The sequence below is a fragment of the Lasioglossum baleicum genome, unplaced genomic scaffold (assembly GCF_051020765.1).
Source record: "Lasioglossum baleicum unplaced genomic scaffold, iyLasBale1 scaffold0616, whole genome shotgun sequence".
NCBI lineage: Eukaryota > Metazoa > Arthropoda > Insecta > Hymenoptera > Halictidae > Lasioglossum > Lasioglossum baleicum.
The window spans coordinates 42,238-64,802 of NW_027469676.1; the positions used below are offsets into that span (position 1 = coordinate 42,238).

Sequence of the window (22,565 nt, forward strand, 5' to 3'; positions counted from 1 at the left end):
TAACGGGGCCGATTTCTCGCGGGATCGGTTATTCAGATCGGGGTCTCTTTAATGCGGGAATAGCTCGCCGTGCCGGGGTTCGCGTCGCGAGAGTCGGAGCGGGAAGACGTGGTGCAAGGGTACGAAATAAACAAGACGACGTTTTAGTGATAAGGCGATGCTCGCCACCTCGTAACGACGGTGATGATGAGTGATGATCGCAGGATCGTCGTGGAGCGGTAGTCGGAGCTTGACTTGGTGCAGGGTACGGCGTCTCGCCGGAGGATCGGTGTTAGGGGAGGTTCAGCGTAGGCGGTGCCGTCTCGTCACGGGAACGGTGTCAACGGTGGTTCGGTGACGTCTCGTCACAGGAACAGTGTCAAACGTCTCGTCACAGGAACAGCGTCAAAGGTCCCTACAGGAGATGGCGTCTAGTCACGGGAACGGTCTCAACGGGGTTCGGTGCAGGAGGTGACGTCTCGGCGCGGGAACGGGGCCAGGGCGGTTCGGGGTGCAGGAGGTGACGTCTCGTCACAGGAACGGTCTCAACGGGGTTCGGCGCAGGAGGTGACGTCTCGTCACGGGAACGGTGACAGTGTGGTTCGGGGTGCAGGAGGTGACGTCTCGTCACAGGAACGGTGGCAGTGGGGTTCGGTGCAGGAGGTGACGTCTCGCCACGGGAACGGTACTACTGGAGGTAGTCGGTACAGGCGTCGACGTCTTCGTCGAGAGAACGGTACTACTGGAGGTAGTCGGTACAGGCGTCGACGTCTTCGTCGAGAGAACGGTACTACTGGAGGTAGTCGGTACAGGCGTCGACGTCTTCGTCGAGGGAACGGTACTACTGGAGGTAGTCGGTACAGGCGTCGACGTCTTCGTCGAGGGAACGGTACTACTGGAGGTCGTCGGTGCAGGCGTCGACGTCTTCGTCGAGGGAACGATAGCTGGGGATTCCGGCGGGCTGGTTTCAACGTCTCGTTGAAGGAGCGGTACTTTACGGCGGACTGGTTACGACGTCGTCGTCGGAGGATCGGGTACCTGGTGCGTGGTGGATGCTTAGGTCGCCTAAGCAGGACTGCGATAATTTGGCATATTTTGGAGGCCTTTTATACTCCCCAAAATGTACTGTTTGGAGGTGAGGGTTGGTGGTGAGGTAAGGTGTGTTCTATGGTTTCTCATGTGTTTTGGTCTTTGGGTGGATGACTCTTTGCTCAAGGAGTTTCGGAGGAGTGTTGTTTACGCCGGTGTGGATCGGTGGGTCTCGGGGAACCTCGGGTTCTTTCGGGGATCAGCTGTTCGTAACAAGCTTGCATAGTGCAGGTTTGTTACAACGCGGAACAGCGATCCCGCACAGAAATAGACTTGTGAAACGGAGAATCGTAGAATCTGATGTAATATTGAATAAATCGTGATCGTACTTCCCGAATCGGAGTTTCTGTGCCAATTTGGCATATTCGCATGCAAATGCACTGAGCTATCACGCGGAAAGCGATCCCGCACAGAAATAGACTTGTGAAACGGAGAATCGTAGAATCTGATGTAATATTGAATAAATCGTGTCCGTGATTGCCGAATCGGACTTTCTGTGCCAATTTCGCATATTTGCAAGCAAATGAACTGATTTAGCACGCGAAAGAGCGATCCCGCACAGATATAGACTTGTGAAACGATGAATCGTAGAATCTGATGTAATATTGAATAAATCGTGTCCGTGCATGCCGAATCGGAGTTTCTGTGCCAATTTCGCATATTCGCATGCAAATGCACTGATCTAGCACGCGAAACAGCGATTCCGCACTGAAATTCACTTGTGAAACCACAAATCGTCGAATCTGACATAAACTTGAATCAATCGTGTCCGTGCTTGTTGAATCGGTGTTTCTGTGCCAATTTCGCATATTTGCAAGCAAATGAACTGATTTAGCACGCGGAACAGCGATCCCGCACAGAAATAGACTTGTGAAACGGAGAATCGTAGAATCCGATGTAATATTGAATAAATCGTGTCCGTGCCTGCCGAACCGGAGTTTCTGTGCCAATTTCGCATATTTGCAAGCAAATGAACTGATTTAGCACGCGAAAGAGCGATCCCCCACAGAAATAGACTTGTGAAACGATGAATCTTAGAATCTGATGTAATATTGAATAAATCGTGTCCGTGCATGCCGAATCGGAGTTTCTGTGAAAATTTCGCATATCTGCATGCAAATGAACTGATCTAGCACGCGAAACAGCGATACCGCACTGAAATACACTTCTGAAACGAAGAATCGTCGAATGTGACATGAGGTCGAATAAATCGTCACCGTGCTTACCGAATCGGAGTTTCTGTGCCAATTTCGCATATCTGCATGCAAATGAACTGATCTAGCACGCGAAACAGCGATCCCGCACAGAAATAGACTTGTGAAACGATGAATCGTAGAATCTGATGTAATATTGAATAAATCGTGTCCGTGCATGCCGAATCGGAATTTCTGTGCTAATTTCGCATATTCGCTTGCAAATGCACTGAGCTATCACGCGGAACAGCCACCCCGCACAGAAATAGACCTGTGAAACGAAGAATCGTAGAATCTGACATAAGGTCGAATAAATCGTGATCGTGCTTGCCGAATCGGAGTTTCTGTGTCAATTTCGCATATTCGCATGCAAATGCACTGAGCTATCACGTGGAACAGCGGTCCCGCACAGAAATACACTTCTGAAACGAAGAATCGTCGAATCTGACATAAGTCGAATAAATCGTGATCGTGCTTGCCGCATCGGAGTTTCTGTGCCAATTTCGCATATCTGCATGCAAATGAACTGATCTAGCACGCGAAACAGCGATACCGCACTGAAATACACTTCTGAAACGAAGAATCGTCGAATCTGACATGAGGTCGAATAAATCGTCTCCGTGCATGCCGAATCGGAGTTTCTGTCCCAATTTCGTATATTTGCATGCAAATGCACGGATCTAGTACGCGAAACAGTGATTCCGCACTGAAATTCACTTGTGAAACGACGAATCGTCGAATCTGACATAAACTTGAATCAATCGTGTCGGTGCTTGTTGAATCGGTGTTTCTGTGCCGATTTCGCATATTTGCATGCAAATGAACTGATCTAGCACGCGGAACAGCGATCCCGCACAGAAATACACTTCTGAAACGAAGAATCGTCGAATCTGACATGAGGTCAAATAAATCGTGACCGTGCTCGCCGAATCGGAGTTTCTGTGCCAATTTCGTATATTTGCATGCAAATGCACTGATATAGCACGCGAAACAGTGATTCCGCACAGAAATTCACTTGTGAAACGAAGAATCGTAAAATCTGACATAAACTTGAATCAATCGTGTGCGTGCTTATTGAATCGGAGTTTCTGTGCCAATTTCGTATATTTGCATGCAAATGAACTGATCTAGCACGCGAAACAGCGATACCGCACTGAAATACACTTCTGAAACGAAGAATCGTCGAATCTGACATAAGGTCGAATAAATCGTGTCCGTGCTTGCCGAATCGGAGTTTCTGTGCTATTTTCGCATATTCGCTTGCAAATGCACTGAGCTGTCACGCGGAACAGCCATCCCGCACAGAAATAGACCTGTGAAACGAAGAATCGTAGAATCTGATGTAATATTGAATAAATCGTGATCGTGCTTGCCGAATCGGAGTTTCTGTGTCAATTGCGTATATTTGCATGCAAATGCACTGATCTAGCACGCGAAACAGCGATTCCGCACTGAAATTCTCTTGTGAAACGTCGAATCTTCGAATCTGACATAAACTTGAATCAATCGTGTCCGTGCTTGTTGAATCGGTGTTTCTGTGCCAATTTCGCATATTTGCATGCAAATGAACTGATCTAGCACGCGAAACAGCGATTCCGCCCTGAAATACACTTCTGAAACGAAGAATCGTAGAATCTGATGTAATATTGAATAAATCGTGATCGTGCTTGCCGAATCGGAGTTTCTGTGTCAATTTCGCATATTCGCATGCAAATGCACTGAGCTATCACGTGGAACAGCGGTCCCGCACAGAAATACACTTCTGAAACGAAGAATCGTCGAATCTGACATAAGTCGAATAAATCGTGACCGTGCTTGCCGCATCGGAGTTTCTGTGCCAATTTCGCATATCTGCATGCAAATGAACTGATCTAGCACGCGAAACAGCGATACCGCACTGAAATACACTTCTGAAACGAAGAATCGTCGAATCTGACATGAGGTCGAATAAATCGTCACCGTGCTTACCGAATCGGAGTTTCTGTGCCAATTTCGCATATCTCCATGCAAATGAACTGATCTAGCACGCGAAACAGCGATACAGCACTGAAATACACTTCTGAAACGATGAATCGTAGAATCTGATGTAATATTGAATAAATCGTGATCGTGCTTGCCGAATCGGAGTTTCTGTGTCAATTTCGCATATTCGCATGCAAATGCACTGAGCTATCACGTGGAACAGCGGTCCCGCACAGAAATACACTTCTGAAACGAAGAATCGTCGAATCTGACATAGGTCGAATAAATCGTGACCGTGCTTGCCGCATCGGAGTTTCTGTGCCAGTTTCGCATATCTGCATGCAACTGAACTGATCTAGCACGCGAAACAGCGATACCGCCCTGAAATACACTTCTGAAACGAAGAATCGTTGAATCTGACATGAGGTCGAATAAATCGTCACCGTGCTTACCGAATCGGAGTTTCTGTGCCAATTTCGCATATCTGCATGCAAATGAACTGATCTAGCACGCGAAACAGCGATACAGCACTGAAATACACTTCTGAAACGAAGAATCGTAGAATCTGATGTAATATTGAATAAATCGTGATCGTGCTTGCCGAATCGGAGTTTCTGTGTCAATTTCGCATATTCGTATGCAGATGCACTGAGCTATGACGTGGAACAGCGGTCCCGCACAGAAATACACTTCTGAAACGCAGAATCGTCGAATCTGACATAAGTCGAATAAATCGTGACCGTGCTTGCCGCATCGGAGTTTCTGTGCCAATTTCGCATATCTGCATGCAAATGAACTGATCTAGCACGCGAAACAGCGATACCGCACTGAAATACACTTCTGAAACGAAGAATCGTCGAATCTGACATGAGGTCGAATAAATCGTCACCGTGCTTACCGAATCGGAGTTTCTGTGCCAATTTCGCATATCTGCATGCAAATGAACTGATCTAGCACGCGAAACAGCGATCCCGCACAGAAATAGACTTGTGAAACGATGAATCGTAGAATCTGATGTAATATTGAATAAATCGAGTCCGTGCATGCCGAATCGGAATTTCTGTGCCAATTTCGCATATTCGCATGCAAATGCACTGATCTAGCACGCGAAACAGCAATTCCGCACTGAAATTCACTTGTGAAACGACGAATCGTCGAATCTGACATAAACTTGAATCAATCGTGTCCGTGCTTGTTGAATCGGTGTTTCTGTGCCACTTTCGCATATTTGCATGCAAATTAACTGAGCTATTACGCGGAACAGCGATCCCGCACAGAAATACACTTCTGAAACGAAGAATCGTCGAATCTGACATGAGGTCAAATAAATCGTGACCGTGCTTATTGAATCGGAGTTTCTGTGCCAATTTCGTATATTTGCATGCAAATGAACTGATCTAGCACGCGAAACAGCGATACCGCACTGAAATACACTTCTGAAACGAAGAATCGTCGAATCTGACATAAGGTCGAATAAATCGTGTCCGTGCTTGCCGAATCGGAGTTTCTGTGCTATTTTCGCATATTCGCTTGCAAATGCACTGAGCTGTCACGCGGAACAGCCATCCCGCACAGAAATAGACCTGTGAAACGAAGAATCGTAGAATCTGATGTAATATTGAATAAATCGTGATCGTGCTTGCCGAATCGGAGTTTCTGTGTCAATTTCGTATATTTGCATGCAAATGCACTGATCTAGCACGCGAAACAGCGATTCCGCACTGAAATACACTTCTGAAACGAAGAATCGTCGAATCTGACATAAGGTCGAATAAATCGTGACCGTGCTTACCGAATCGGAGTTTCTGTGCCAATTTCGCATATCTGCATGCAAATGAACTGATCTAGCACGCGAAACAGCGATACAGCACTGAAATACACTTCTGAAACGAAGAATCGTAGAATCTGATGTAATATTGAATAAATCGTGATCGTGCTTGCCGAATCGGAGTTTCTGTGTCAATTTCGCATATTCGTATGCAGATGCACTGAGCTATGACGTGGAACAGCGGTCCCGCACAGAAATACACTTCTGAAACGCAGAATCGTCGAATCTGACATAAGTCGAATAAATCGTGACCGTGCTTGCCGCATCGGAGTTTCTGTGCCAATTTCGCATATCTGCATGCAAATGAACTGATCTAGCACGCGAAACAGCGATACCGCACTGAAATACACTTCTGAAACGAAGAATCGTCGAATCTGACATGAGGTCGAATAAATCGTCACCGTGCTTACCGAATCGGAGTTTCTGTGCCAATTTCGCATATCTGCATGCAAATGAACTGATCTAGCACGCGAAACAGCGATCCCGCACAGAAATAGACTTGTGAAACGATGTATCGTAGAATCTGATGTAATATTGAATAAATCGAGTCCGTGCATGCCGAATCGGAATTTCTGTGCCAATTTCGCATATTCGCATGCAAATGCACTGATCTAGCACGCGAAACAGCAATTCCGCACTGAAATTCACTTGTGAAACGACGAATCGTCGAATCTGACATAAACTTGAATCAATCGTGTCCGTGCTTGTTGAATCGGAGTTTCTGTGAAAATTTCGCATATCTGCATGCAAATGAACTGATCTAGCACGCGAAACAGCGATACCGCACTGAAATACACTTCTGAAACGAAGAATCGTCGAATGTGACATGAGGTCGAATAAATCGTCACCGTGCTTACCGAATCGGAGTTTCTGTGCCAATTTCGCATATCTGCATGCAAATGAACTGATCTAGCACGCGAAACAGCGATCCCGCACAGAAATAGACTTGTGAAACGATGAATCGTAGAATCTGATGTAATATTGAATAAATCGTGTCCGTGCATGCCGAATCGGAATTTCTGTGCTAATTTCGCATATTCGCTTGCAAATGCACTGAGCTATCACGCGGAACAGCCACCCCGCACAGAAATAGACCTGTGAAACGAAGAATCGTAGAATCTGACATAAGGTCGAATAAATCGTGATCGTGCTTGCCGAATCGGAGTTTCTGTGTCAATTTCGCATATTCGCATGCAAATGCACTGAGCTATCACGTGGAACAGCGGTCCCGCACAGAAATACACTTCTGAAACGAAGAATCGTCGAATCTGACATAAGTCGAATAAATCGTGATCGTGCTTGCCGCATCGGAGTTTCTGTGCCAATTTCGCATATCTGCATGCAAATGAACTGATCTAGCACGCGAAACAGCGATACCGCACTGAAATACACTTCTGAAACGAAGAATCGTCGAATCTGACATGAGGTCGAATAAATCGTCTCCGTGCATGCCGAATCGGAGTTTCTGTCCCAATTTCGTATATTTGCATGCAAATGCACGGATCTAGTACGCGAAACAGTGATTCCGCACTGAAATTCACTTGTGAAACGACGAATCGTCGAATCTGACATAAACTTGAATCAATCGTGTCGGTGCTTGTTGAATCGGTGTTTCTGTGCCGATTTCGCATATTTGCATGCAAATGAACTGATCTAGCACGCGGAACAGCGATCCCGCACAGAAATACACTTCTGAAACGAAGAATCGTCGAATCTGACATGAGGTCAAATAAATCGTGACCGTGCTCGCCGAATCGGAGTTTCTGTGCCAATTTCGTATATTTGCATGCAAATGCACTGATATAGCACGCGAAACAGTGATTCCGCACAGAAATTCACTTGTGAAACGAAGAATCGTAAAATCTGACATAAACTTGAATCAATCGTGTGCGTGCTTATTGAATCGGAGTTTCTGTGCCAATTTCGTATATTTGCATGCAAATGAACTGATCTAGCACGCGAAACAGCGATACCGCACTGAAATACACTTCTGAAACGAAGAATCGTCGAATCTGACATAAGGTCGAATAAATCGTGTCCGTGCTTGCCGAATCGGAGTTTCTGTGCTATTTTCGCATATTCGCTTGCAAATGCACTGAGCTGTCACGCGGAACAGCCATCCCGCACAGAAATAGACCTGTGAAACGAAGAATCGTAGAATCTGATGTAATATTGAATAAATCGTGATCGTGCTTGCCGAATCGGAGTTTCTGTGTCAATTGCGTATATTTGCATGCAAATGCACTGATCTAGCACGCGAAACAGCGATTCCGCACTGAAATTCTCTTGTGAAACGTCGAATCTTCGAATCTGACATAAACTTGAATCAATCGTGTCCGTGCTTGTTGAATCGGTGTTTCTGTGCCAATTTCGCATATTTGCATGCAAATGAACTGATCTAGCACGCGAAACAGCGATTCCGCCCTGAAATACACTTCTGAAACGAAGAATCGTAGAATCTGATGTAATATTGAATAAATCGTGATCGTGCTTGCCGAATCGGAGTTTCTGTGTCAATTTCGCATATTCGCATGCAAATGCACTGAGCTATCACGTGGAACAGCGGTCCCGCACAGAAATACACTTCTGAAACGAAGAATCGTCGAATCTGACATAGGTCGAATAAATCGTGACCGTGCTTGCCGCATCGGAGTTTCTGTGCCAGTTTCGCATATCTGCATGCAACTGAACTGATCTAGCACGCGAAACAGCGATACCGCCCTGAAATACACTTCTGAAACGAAGAATCGTCGAATCTGACATGAGGTCGAATAAATCGTCACCGTGCTTACCGAATCGGAGTTTCTGTGCCAATTTCGCATATCTGCATGCAAATGAACTGATCTAGCACGCGAAACAGCGATACAGCACTGAAATACACTTCTGAAACGAAGAATCGTAGAATCTGATGTAATATTGAATAAATCGTGATCGTGCTTGCCGAATCGGAGTTTCTGTGTCAATTTCGCATATTCGTATGCAGATGCACTGAGCTATGACGTGGAACAGCGGTCCCGCACAGAAATACACTTCTGAAACGCAGAATCGTCGAATCTGACATAAGTCGAATAAATCGTGACCGTGCTTGCCGCATCGGAGTTTCTGTGCCAATTTCGCATATCTGCATGCAAATGAACTGATCTTGCACGCGAAACAGCGATACCGCACTGAAATACACTTCTGAAACGAAGAATCGTCGAATCTGACATGAGGTCGAATAAATCGTCACCGTGCTTACCGAATCGGAGTTTCTGTGCCAATTTCGCATATCTGCATGCAAATGAACTGATCTAGCACGCGAAACAGCGATCCCGCACAGAAATAGACTTGTGAAACGATGAATCGTAGAATCTGATGTAATATTGAATAAATCGAGTCCGTGCATGCCGAATCGGAATTTCTGTGCCAATTTCGCATATTCGCATGCAAATGCACTGATCTAGCACGCGAAACAGCAATTCCGCACTGAAATTCACTTGTGAAACGACGAATCGTCGAATCTGACATAAACTTGAATCAATCGTGTCCGTGCTTGTTGAATCGGTGTTTCTGTGCCACTTTCGCATATTTGCATGCAAATTAACTGAGCTATTACGCGGAACAGCGATCCCGCACAGAAATACACTTCTGAAACGAAGAATCGTCGAATCTGACATGAGGTCAAATAAATCGTGACCGTGCTTATTGAATCGGAGTTTCTGTGCCAATTTCGTATATTTGCATGCAAATGAACTGATCTAGCACGCGAAACAGCGATACCGCACTGAAATACACTTCTGAAACGAAGAATCGTCGAATCTGACATAAGGTCGAATAAATCGTGTCCGTGCTTGCCGAATCGGAGTTTCTGTGCTATTTTCGCATATTCGCTTGCAAATGCACTGAGCTGTCACGCGGAACAGCCATCCCGCACAGAAATAGACCTGTGAAACGAAGAATCGTAGAATCTGATGTAATATTGAATAAATCGTGATCGTGCTTGCCGAATCGGAGTTTCTGTGTCAATTTCGTATATTTGCATGCAAATGCACTGATCTAGCACGCGAAACAGCGATTCCGCACTGAAATACACTTCTGAAACGAAGAATCGTCGAATCTGACATAAGGTCGAATAAATCGTGACCGTGCTTACCGAATCGGAGTTTCTGTGCCAATTTCGCATATCTGCATGCAAATGAACTGATCTAGCACGCGAAACAGCGATACAGCACTGAAATACACTTCTGAAACGAAGAATCGTAGAATCTGATGTAATATTGAATAAATCGTGATCGTGCTTGCCGAATCGGAGTTTCTGTGTCAATTTCGCATATTCGTATGCAGATGCACTGAGCTATGACGTGGAACAGCGGTCCCGCACAGAAATACACTTCTGAAACGCAGAATCGTCGAATCTGACATAAGTCGAATAAATCGTGACCGTGCTTGCCGCATCGGAGTTTCTGTGCCAATTTCGCATATCTGCATGCAAATGAACTGATCTAGCACGCGAAACAGCGATACCGCACTGAAATACACTTCTGAAACGAAGAATCGTCGAATCTGACATGAGGTCGAATAAATCGTCACCGTGCTTACCGAATCGGAGTTTCTGTGCCAATTTCGCATATCTGCATGCAAATGAACTGATCTAGCACGCGAAACAGCGATCCCGCACAGAAATAGACTTGTGAAACGATGTATCGTAGAATCTGATGTAATATTGAATAAATCGAGTCCGTGCATGCCGAATCGGAATTTCTGTGCCAATTTCGCATATTCGCATGCAAATGCACTGATCTAGCACGCGAAACAGCAATTCCGCACTGAAATTCACTTGTGAAACGACGAATCGTCGAATCTGACATAAACTTGAATCAATCGTGTCCGTGCTTGTTGAATCGGAGTTTCTGTGAAAATTTCGCATATCTGCATGCAAATGAACTGATCTAGCACGCGAAACAGCGATACCGCACTGAAATACACTTCTGAAACGAAGAATCGTCGAATGTGACATGAGGTCGAATAAATCGTCACCGTGCTTACCGAATCGGAGTTTCTGTGCCAATTTCGCATATCTGCATGCAAATGAACTGATCTAGCACGCGAAACAGCGATCCCGCACAGAAATAGACTTGTGAAACGATGAATCGTAGAATCTGATGTAATATTGAATAAATCGTGTCCGTGCATGCCGAATCGGAATTTCTGTGCTAATTTCGCATATTCGCTTGCAAATGCACTGAGCTATCACGCGGAACAGCCACCCCGCACAGAAATAGACCTGTGAAACGAAGAATCGTAGAATCTGACATAAGGTCGAATAAATCGTGATCGTGCTTGCCGAATCGGAGTTTCTGTGTCAATTTCGCATATTCGCATGCAAATGCACTGAGCTATCACGTGGAACAGCGGTCCCGCACAGAAATACACTTCTGAAACGAAGAATCGTCGAATCTGACATAAGTCGAATAAATCGTGATCGTGCTTGCCGCATCGGAGTTTCTGTGCCAATTTCGCATATCTGCATGCAAATGAACTGATCTAGCACGCGAAACAGCGATACCGCACTGAAATACACTTCTGAAACGAAGAATCGTCGAATCTGACATGAGGTCGAATAAATCGTCTCCGTGCATGCCGAATCGGAGTTTCTGTCCCAATTTCGTATATTTGCATGCAAATGCACGGATCTAGTACGCGAAACAGTGATTCCGCACTGAAATTCACTTGTGAAACGACGAATCGTCGAATCTGACATAAACTTGAATCAATCGTGTCGGTGCTTGTTGAATCGGTGTTTCTGTGCCGATTTCGCATATTTGCATGCAAATGAACTGATCTAGCACGCGGAACAGCGATCCCGCACAGAAATACACTTCTGAAACGAAGAATCGTCGAATCTGACATGAGGTCAAATAAATCGTGACCGTGCTCGCCGAATCGGAGTTTCTGTGCCAATTTCGTATATTTGCATGCAAATGCACTGATATAGCACGCGAAACAGTGATTCCGCACAGAAATTCACTTGTGAAACGAAGAATCGTAAAATCTGACATAAACTTGAATCAATCGTGTGCGTGCTTATTGAATCGGAGTTTCTGTGCCAATTTCGTATATTTGCATGCAAATGAACTGATCTAGCACGCGAAACAGCGATACCGCACTGAAATACACTTCTGAAACGAAGAATCGTCGAATCTGACATAAGGTCGAATAAATCGTGTCCGTGCTTGCCGAATCGGAGTTTCTGTGCTATTTTCGCATATTCGCTTGCAAATGCACTGAGCTGTCACGCGGAACAGCCATCCCGCACAGAAATAGACCTGTGGAACGAAGAATCGTAGAATCTGATGTAATATTGAATAAATCGTGATCGTGCTTGCCGAATCGGAGTTTCTGTGTCAATTGCGTATATTTGCATGCAACTGAACTGATCTAGCACGCGAAACAGCGATACCGCCCTGAAATACACTTCTGAAACGAAGAATCGTCGAATCTGACATGAGGTCGAATAAATCGTCACCGTGCTTATCGAATCGGAGTTTCTGTGCCAATTTCGCATATCTGCATGCAAATGAACTGATCTAGCACGCGAAACAGCGATACAGCACTGAAATACACTTCTGAAACGAAGAATCGTAGAATCTGATGTAATATTGAATAAATCGTGATCGTGCTTGCCGAATCGGAGTTTCTGTGTCAATTTCGCATATTCGTATGCAGATGCACTGAGCTATGACGTGGAACAGCGGTCCCGCACAGAAATACACTTCTGAAACGCAGAATCGTCGAATCTGACATAAGTCGAATAAATCGTGACCGTGCTTGCCGCATCGGAGTTTCTGTGCCAATTTCGCATATCTGCATGCAAATGAACTGATCTAGCACGCGAAACAGCGATACCGCACTGAAATACACTTCTGAAACGAAGAATCGTCGAATCTGACATGAGGTCGAATAAATCGTCACCGTGCTTACCGAATCGGAGTTTCTGTGCCAATTTCGCATATCTGCATGCAAATGAACTGATCTAGCACGCGAAACAGCGATCCCGCACAGAAATAGACTTGTGAAACGATGAATCGTAGAATCTGATGTAATATTGAATAAATCGAGTCCGTGCATGCCGAATCGGAATTTCTGTGCCAATTTCGCATATTCGCATGCAAATGCACTGATCTAGCACGCGAAACAGCAATTCCGCACTGAAATTCACTTGTGAAACGACGAATCGTCGAATCTGACATAAACTTGAATCAATCGTGTCCGTGCTTGTTGAATCGGTGTTTCTGTGCCACTTTCGCATATTTGCATGCAAATTAACTGAGCTATTACGCGGAACAGCGATCCCGCACAGAAATACACTTCTGAAACGAAGAATCGTCGAATCTGACATGAGGTCAAATAAATCGTGACCGTGCTTATTGAATCGGAGTTTCTGTGCCAATTTCGTATATTTGCATGCAAATGAACTGATCTAGCACGCGAAACAGCGATACCGCACTGAAATACACTTCTGAAACGAAGAATCGTCGAATCTGACATAAGGTCGAATAAATCGTGTCCGTGCTTGCCGAATCGGAGTTTCTGTGCTATTTTCGCATATTCGCTTGCAAATGCACTGAGCTGTCACGCGGAACAGCCATCCCGCACAGAAATAGACCTGTGAAACGAAGAATCGTAGAATCTGATGTAATATTGAATAAATCGTGATCGTGCTTGCCGAATCGGAGTTTCTGTGTCAATTTCGTATATTTGCATGCAAATGCACTGATCTAGCACGCGAAACAGCGATTCCGCACTGAAATACACTTCTGAAACGAAGAATCGTCGAATCTGACATAAGGTCGAATAAATCGTGACCGTGCTTACCGAATCGGAGTTTCTGTGCCAATTTCGCATATCTGCATGCAAATGAACTGATCTAGCACGCGAAACAGCGATACAGCACTGAAATACACTTCTGAAACGAAGAATCGTAGAATCTGATGTAATATTGAATAAATCGTGATCGTGCTTGCCGAATCGGAGTTTCTGTGCTAATTTCGCATATTCGCTTGCAAATGTACTGAGCTATCACACGGAACAGCCATCCCGCACAGAAATAGACCTGTGAAACGAAGAATCGTAGAATCTGATGTAATATTGAATAAATCGTGATCGTGCTTGCCGAATCGGAGTTTCTGTGTCAATTTCGTATATTTGCATGCAAATGCACTGATCGAGCACGCGAAACAGCGAATCCGCACTGAAATTCACTTGTGAAACGACGAATCGTCGAATCTGACATAAACTTGAATCAATCGTGTCCGTGCTTGTTGAATCGGTGTTTCTGTGCCAATTTCGCATATCTGCATGCAAATGAACTGATCTAGCACGCGAAACAGCGATCCCGCACAGAAATAGACTTGTGAAACGATGTATCGTAGAATCTGATGTAATATTGAATAAATCGAGTCCGTGCATGCCGAATCGGAATTTCTGTGCCAATTTCGCATATTCGCATGCAAATGCACTGATCTAGCACGCGAAACAGCAATTCCGCACTGAAATTCACTTGTGAAACGACGAATCGTCGAATCTGACATAAACTTGAATCAATCGTGTCCGTGCTTGTTGAATCGGTGTTTCTGTGCCACTTTCGCATATTTGCATGCAAATTAACTGAGCTATTACGCGGAACAGCGATCCCGCACAGAAATACACTTCTGAAACGAAGAATCGTCGAATCTGACATGAGGTCAAATAAATCGTGACCGTGCTTATTGAATCGGAGTTTCTGTGCCAATTTCGTATATTTGCATGCAAATGAACAGATCTAGCACGCGAAACAGCGATACCGCACTGAAATACACTTCTGAAACGAAGAATCGTCGAATCTGACATAAGGTCGAATAAATCGTGTCCGTGCTTGCCGAATCGGAGTTTCTGTGCTATTTTCGCATATTCGCTTGCAAATGCACTGAGCTATCACGCGGAACAGCGATCCCGCACAGAAATAGACTTGTGAAACGACGAATCGTCGAATCTGACATAAACTTGAATCAATCGTGTCCGTGCTTGTTGAATCGGTGTTTCTGTGCCACTTTCGCATATTTGCATGCAAATTAACTGAGCTATTACGCGGAACAGCGATCCCGCACAGAAATACACTTCTGAAACGAAGAATCGTCGAATCTGACATGAGGTCAAATAAATCGTGACCGTGCTTATTGAATCGGAGTTTCTGTGCCAATTTCGTATATTTGCATGCAAATGCACTGATCGAGCACGCGAAACAGCGAATCCGCACTGAAATTCACTTGTGAAACGACGAATCGTCGAATCTGACATAAATAAAAGCGAAGTCCTGACTCACCTATCAACGCCCAGGCTAAACCCTTGGACCTAGAAAGCTGAAATTTTGCACAGAGGTTTCCTTTATGATCTATACAAGGGATAAGGAAGGATATTTCGAAATTCAACCCCTAAGGGGGTGAAAAGGGGTTGCAACGTTTGTATGAGGAATATTTTATTTGTGGTCGGATTTACTTCATACTTGGTCTTAATGCTCTTTGATATAATTAATCGAACACCTGTTTCGGCATTTTTCAAAATTCAACCCCCGAGGGGGTGAAAAGGGGTTGCAACGTTTGTATGAGGAATATTTTATTTGTGGTCGGATTTACTTCATACTTGGTCTTAATGCTCTTTGATATAATTAATCGAACACCTGTTTCGGCATTTTAAAAAATTCAACCCCCGAGGGGGTGAAAAGGGGTTGCAACGTTTGTATGAGGAATATTTTATTTGTGGTCGGATTTACTTCATACTTGGTCTTAATGCTCTTTGATATAATTAATCGAACACCTGCCTCGGCATTTTTTAAAATTCAACCCCCGAGGGGGTGAAAAGGGGTTGCAACGTTTGTATGAGGAATATTTTGATCGTGGTCGGATTTCTTTGAAACTTGGTCTTAATGCAAAGATACAGCCATCTTCCGCCGCGAGAGGGCTGCGACGACGTAGCGAGTTTCTCGCAAGCAAAATGTTGCACGAGATGTATTAATACGCGTAGCTATTTTTCTTATTCCTACTAAGACTAAGACTTATTATTCTTACTCGACCAAACCGTTGCTTCACAGTTATCCATACACAATGACTGTTGAATTATTGAAAATTAATGGTACTATGGTGCCTCACACCGTAGTTCCTATAATTGGAGATGGGGCCTGTTTGTTTCGGGCCATCTCCTACATATTGTATGACATACAGGTAATGGCCAGAGAAGTACGCGAGGAAATCGTTAGCCATGTGGTGGCCAACTGGGACGAGTTTGCCATTATGTCCCACGACAGCAACGGGAACAATTACTCCAGTGCCGTTGAATACTGCATTGACATGTCACGCCCTTTTACTTATGGTGGTTTGTGTGAGCTGAAAGCGGCAGGGCAACTCTTTCCATGGGTCTTTGAAGTTTACCGTAACGGTGAGCTGTACGTATGTTTTGGTACTGTAGGTAATCACGTGGGACGACTACGCTTTTCACATGATCTGTCACGTGGCCATTTCGATGTATACGTAAATGAAGTGACTACTATGTCACCGCCGCCATCAGAATCATATTGTGACTCATCTCTGTATCTTACCGTTTCTACCAAATGCCCAAAAAAACGTCGTGCCAGATGCACCGACGCTATTCGGAAGAAACAACGTCAAAACGCTTATAGAAATTATGCGAAAAAACACCCTGAGGTGAACAGAAAAGCTGTGGCTACGTACCAGCAAGCTCACCCTGAGGTGCATAGGAAGTCACAGTCTCGATATGAGCAAAATCGAGTAGAAAGTAAGGAACGTTCTTGGAAAATCAAGGATCACTCCGGCATGGCATATGATATCGATACAAATTATGAAAAGGATAGTACTGTGGCTTTGGGTTCCATGACCAACAAGTGTCGGTGGTGCAATGCACTCAAGTGGAAGGAGGAGGCACCCGGCATGTGCTGTAGCGCTGGAAAGGTGCAGCTCCCGCCTTATGAAGAGCTACCCGAGCCTCTCTACAGCTTGATAATGAATATACATCCAGAACATGATCATTTCATGAACGTTATTCGTAAATATAATAGTTGTTTTCAAATGACCTCATTCGGAGCTAAACAGATAATAAAGGACGGTTTTATGCCAACTTTTAAGGTTCAGGGCCAGGTATACCACTTGGTTGGGAGTTTGTTGCCAGCACCTCAAAACGAACCACAATACTTACAAATATATTTTGTTGGCGAAGACGACAGAGAAGTACAATTAAGGTGCAGTAACGTTCCATATGTAAAACATGACTTAGTCAGACAACTACAGGGAATGCTGCATACGTTTAATGCTTATGTAAGAGATTTGAAAGTCGCCCTAAACAAGGTGCCTGCAACGTCTAAAACATTCAAAGTAGCTATTAATGCTGAGAGGAAGCCACCGGACAGCCACAGGGGTCGCTTCAATGTACCTACGTCAAATGAGGTGGCCTTAGTAATGGTTGGTCAGCAATTTGAGAAACGAGACATTATCCTTGAGAGCCACGATAACTCATTAAAACGCATTAGTGAAATCCACCGTTCATACGACGCCCTGCAGTATCCGCTTTTGTTTTGCCGTGGCGAGGATGGGTACTCCATTTCTTTACCTCAGCGTGATCCTCAGACCAATCAAACACTTAAAAAGACAGTCTCCGCTGCGAGTTTCTATTCTTTTCGTATAATGATTAGAGAAGGAGAAGATAATCACCTGGTGTATTTTCGTTCGCTTTTTAGTCAGTTTTTAGTAGACATGTATGCCAAAATAGAAACGGAAAGGTTGATGTATATCAGAAAAAACCAGGCGCAACTGAGGGCTGACAGTTACATACACTTGCGGGATGCTATAGAGAGACAGGACGTTGATGTTGAGCAGTTGGGTCAAAAGGTGGTGCTCCCGTCATCTTTTACCGGGGGACCACGTTATATGCACGAGCGTACACAAGACGCTATGACATACGTTCGTCAATACGGCCGTCCTGACCTCTTTATCACATTTACGTGTAACCCCAGATGGAAAGACATCACAGATATGCTTTTACCTGGTCAAAAGTCACATGATCGCCATGACATTATAGCCAGAGTATTCCACCTTAAGGTGAAAAAGATGATTGTTCTTCTAACCAAAGGCAATCTGTTTGGAGCGATGCAATGCTTTATATACTCCGTGGAATGGCAGAAACGGGGTCTCCCCCACATTCACATCTTGCTATGGCTACAGCAGCGTATCACGCCAGATAAGATCGACAATGTTATTAGAGCTGAAATACCTGATCCTGAGCAAGACCCTCTTCTCTATGATATTGTAAAGTCCAACATGATACATGGCCCTTGCGGTAGTTTAAACCACAAATCGCCCTGCATGAAAGATGGTCGTTGCAGTAAGAGGTATCCTCGACCACTTCTCAAGGACACACAGACAGGAGACGATGGATATCCGCAATATAGGAGGAGGTCTCCAGCTGACGGTGGTTACACAATAAAAAATAAAGAAATTGAGTTGGACAGCCGCTGGGTGGTGCCTTACAATCCTGTCCTGTTACGTACTTTCAATGCTCATATTAATGTGGAGTACTGTAACTCTGTTAAGGCCATCAAATATATTTGTAAATACGTGAACAAGGGTAGTGATCAAGCGGCCTTTACTATAGAGAATGAGAAAGACGAGGTGAAAATCTACGAAAGCGGCCGGTACATAAGCAGTTCCGAAGCAGTTTGGAGGATCTTAAGCTTTCCGATTCATGAAAGGTTCCCCCCCGTGGTACATCTCGCTGTTCATCTTGAAAACGGCCAGCGTGTATACTTCAACCCCAGAAACCTGTCAGATAAAATAAACAGCCCACCTCAGACAACGCTGTTAGCTTTTTTTGAAATCTGCAAAACGGACAATTATGCTAGAACGCTGCTGTACTCTGAAATATCTTCTTACTTTGTCTGGAACAACAAAAAATTTTCTAGAAGAAAAAGGGGGATAGTTGTAGAGGGTTGGCCTGGAGTGAAAAAAGAGCACGTTCTGGGTAGGGTCTATACCATTCATCCAAACAATACCGAGTGCTACCACCTACGCCTGTTGCTCCATGAGGTTAGAGGGCCGACATCTTTTGAGTACTTAAAGACTGTGAATGGTATCCTCCATCCAACATTTCAGTCTGCATGCAAGGCTATTGGATTGCTTGAAGACGACAAGCATTGGGACACTACTTTAGAAGAAGCTGCATTGTGCGATTCTCCTTTGAAGCTGCGAGAGCTATTTACAATAATGTTAGTTTTCTGTCAACTCTCTGATCCTTTAAGCCTTTGGGAGAAATACAAAGAGAGTCTGTCGGAAGACATTAAACGACAACTGGAGAGAGAATTGCAAGATAATGCGCAACTGCTCATAGACGAGGTGTACAACAGATGCTTGATGTTGATCGAGGATGCAGTGTTAACTCAAGCAGGACAAAACTTGACACACTACGGATTGCCTCAGCCAAAAAGATCTGCAGCAACTTTCGGTAATCTAGAATATCTAAGAGAGATTAATTATGACCCCGGTGTGCTGAGAGAGGTGGTGTCGTCTAATGAGGAGTTACTGACGGATGAACAGCTTTACGTTTATCAGGAGATCCTTAGCAATATTGAGAAAGGAATTGGCAAAATATTTTTTCTGGATGCTCCTGGTGGCACTGGAAAAACCTTCCTTATCAATTTGCTATTGGCGAAAGTAAGGAGTAATCGTGGGATCGCCATAGCTGTCGCATCGTCAGGAATCGCAGCAACATTGTTAGAGAGAGGCAAGACAGCTCACGCTGCCTTCAAGCTGCCGTTAAATATCATCTATGTCGAAACTCCGCTCTGCAACATTTCAAAACAGAGTAATGCGGCTCAAGTGCTGCGCGATTGTAAACTTATAGTTTGGGACGAAAGCACAATGGCGCATAAAGGGGGTTTCGAAGCACTAAACAGAACTCTAAAAGATATCAGAGGGAACGATGACATGATGGGTGGAGTCACCGTGTTGTTAGCTGGAGACTTTCGTCAGACTCTGCCAATAGTGCCGAGGGGAACTCGAGCAGACGAAGTGAAGGCTTGCATTAAGGCCTCAAATCTTTGGTCATTAATAAAAAAACTCCACCTTAAGAAAAACATGCGGGTGCACTTAAAGGGCGATGTTTTCGCTGGAGAATTCTCCAATCTCCTTCTTAAAATAGGAAACGGAGAATATCCGGAAACTGAAGGCAAGATTCAAATTCCACCAAATCTTGCGTCAGTTGTGTCGACAGTTGACGACTTAATAGCCCGAATATATCCAGATGTCCACAACCTACACAGCAAGTCAACGGAGTGGCTGGAGGAACGTGCGATTCTGACACCTAAGAACGATCAGGCTTCAGTCATTAATGACACATTATTGAAGTCGTTCGCAGGTGCAGAACATCAATACAAATCTGTGGACACTGTAATGCACACAGATAATGCTATACACTATCCTGTGGAGTTCCTAAATACACTCAACCCACCTGGTCTACCGTCTCACGAACTTATCCTCAAAGTGGGAGCTCCAGTAATGCTACTGCGAAATCTCAATCCGCCCAAGTTGTGCAATGGGACCCGGTTGCGTGTGAAAGCCTTACATAAAAACGTGGTAGAGGCCATTGTATTTACTGGCTGTGCTCGAGGTGAATCGGTGTATATACCGCGGATACCACTTATACCGTCGGAGTACCCATTCGAATTTAAAAGGCTGCAGTTCCCCCTTAAGGTCTGTTTCGCAATGACGATTAATAAGTCTCAGGGTCAGTCGCTGAAAACAGCAGGAATTGATCTCAGGAAAGACTGTTTCTCGCACGGCCAGTTTTACGTGGCCTGCTCGAGAGTGAGCTCACCTAGCAGCCTGGTCGTGTTAGCATATGAAGGCAAAACCTCTAATGTAGTATATAAGGAGGTACTTTAAGTATATAATCATAACCCTTAGGTACGTCGTGGTTTTTCAAGAATCAACTCCTTATAAATTCAATTCAAAATGCGGCGGTATGGCGTAAATAAGCCTAAAATCGGTATGGCTGTCGCTATTGAGGTTTCTTAGGACGTTAATTACGAAAATGGCGGCATGACATAAAATTAAAACTCTATAGGGGTGAATGGGGGGTTAAAAGGTTTTATATGGAGAAATAATATCAATTTCCGAGGGCATTAAACGGTTTTCTGTGCGAGCGAAGCCGCGGGCAAAAGCTAGTCTGACATAAACTTGAATCAATCGTGTCCGTGCTTGTTGAATCGGTGTTTCTGTGCCAATTTCGCATATTTGCAAGCAAATGAACTGATTTAGCACGCGGAACAGCGATCCCGCACAGAAATAGACTTGTGAAACGGAGAATCGTAGAATCTGATGTAATATTGAATAAATCGTGATCGTACTTCCCGAATCGGAGTTTCTGTGCCAATTTGGCATATTCGCATGCAAATGCACTGAGCTATCACGCGGAAAGCGATCCCGCACAGAAATAGACTTGTGAAACGGAGAATCGTAGAATCTGATGTAATATTGAATAAATCGTGTCCGTGATTGCCGAATCGGACTTTCTGTGCCAATTTCGCATATTTGCAAGCAAATGAACTGATTTAGCACGCGAAAGAGCGATCCCGCACAGATATAGACTTGTGAAACGATGAATCGTAGAATCTGATGTAATATTGAATAAATCGTGTCCGTGCTTGCCGAATCGGAGTTTCTGTGCCAATTTCGCATATTCGCATGCAAATGCACTGATCTAGCACGCGAAACAGCGATTCCGCACTGAAATTCACTTGTGAAACCACAAATCGTCGAATCTGACATAAACTTGAATCAATCGTGTCCGTGCTTGTTGAATCGGTGTTTCTGTGCCAATTTCGCATATTTGCAAGCAAATGAACTGATTTAGCACGCGGAACAGCGATCCCGCACAGAAATAGACTTGTGAAACGGAGAATCGTAGAATCTGATGTAATATTGAATAAATCGTGTCCGTGCCTGCCGAACCGGAGTTTCTGTGCCAATTTCGCATATTTGCAAGCAAATGAACTGATTTAGCACGCGAAAGAGCGATCCCCCACAGAAATAGACTTGTGAAACGATGAATCTTAGAATCTGATGTAATATTGAATAAATCGTGTCCGTGCATGCCGAATCGGAGTTTCTGTGAAAATTTCGCATATCTGCATGCAAATGAACTGATCTAGCACGCGAAACAGCGATACCGCACTGAAATACACTTCTGAAACGAAGAATCGTCGAATGTGACATGAGGTCGAATAAATCGTCACCGTGCTTACCGAATCGGAGTTTCTGTGCCAATTTCGCATATCTGCATGCAAATGAACTGATCTAGCACGCGAAACAGCGATCCCGCACAGAAATAGACTTGTGAAACGATGAATCGTAGAATCTGATGTAATATTGAATAAATCGTGTCCGTGCATGCCGAATCGGAATTTCTGTGCTAATTTCGCATATTCGCTTGCAAAT

General features: G+C 44.4%; 1 protein-coding gene across 1 annotated transcript; it reads left to right on the forward strand.

Moving 5' to 3' along the window:
• Positions 1–403: 403 nt before the first annotated feature.
• Positions 404–21,002, forward strand: LOC143220283 (uncharacterized; the record flags this gene model as incomplete). The annotated part of the gene is made up of 5 exons (XM_076445950.1): positions 404–436; positions 517–595; positions 964–1,114; positions 1,196–1,299; positions 16,090–21,002. Coding segments are annotated over exons 1-5 (5,280 nt in total), but the record flags the coding sequence as incomplete, so codon positions are not given.
• Positions 21,003–22,565: the final 1,563 nt, after the last annotated feature.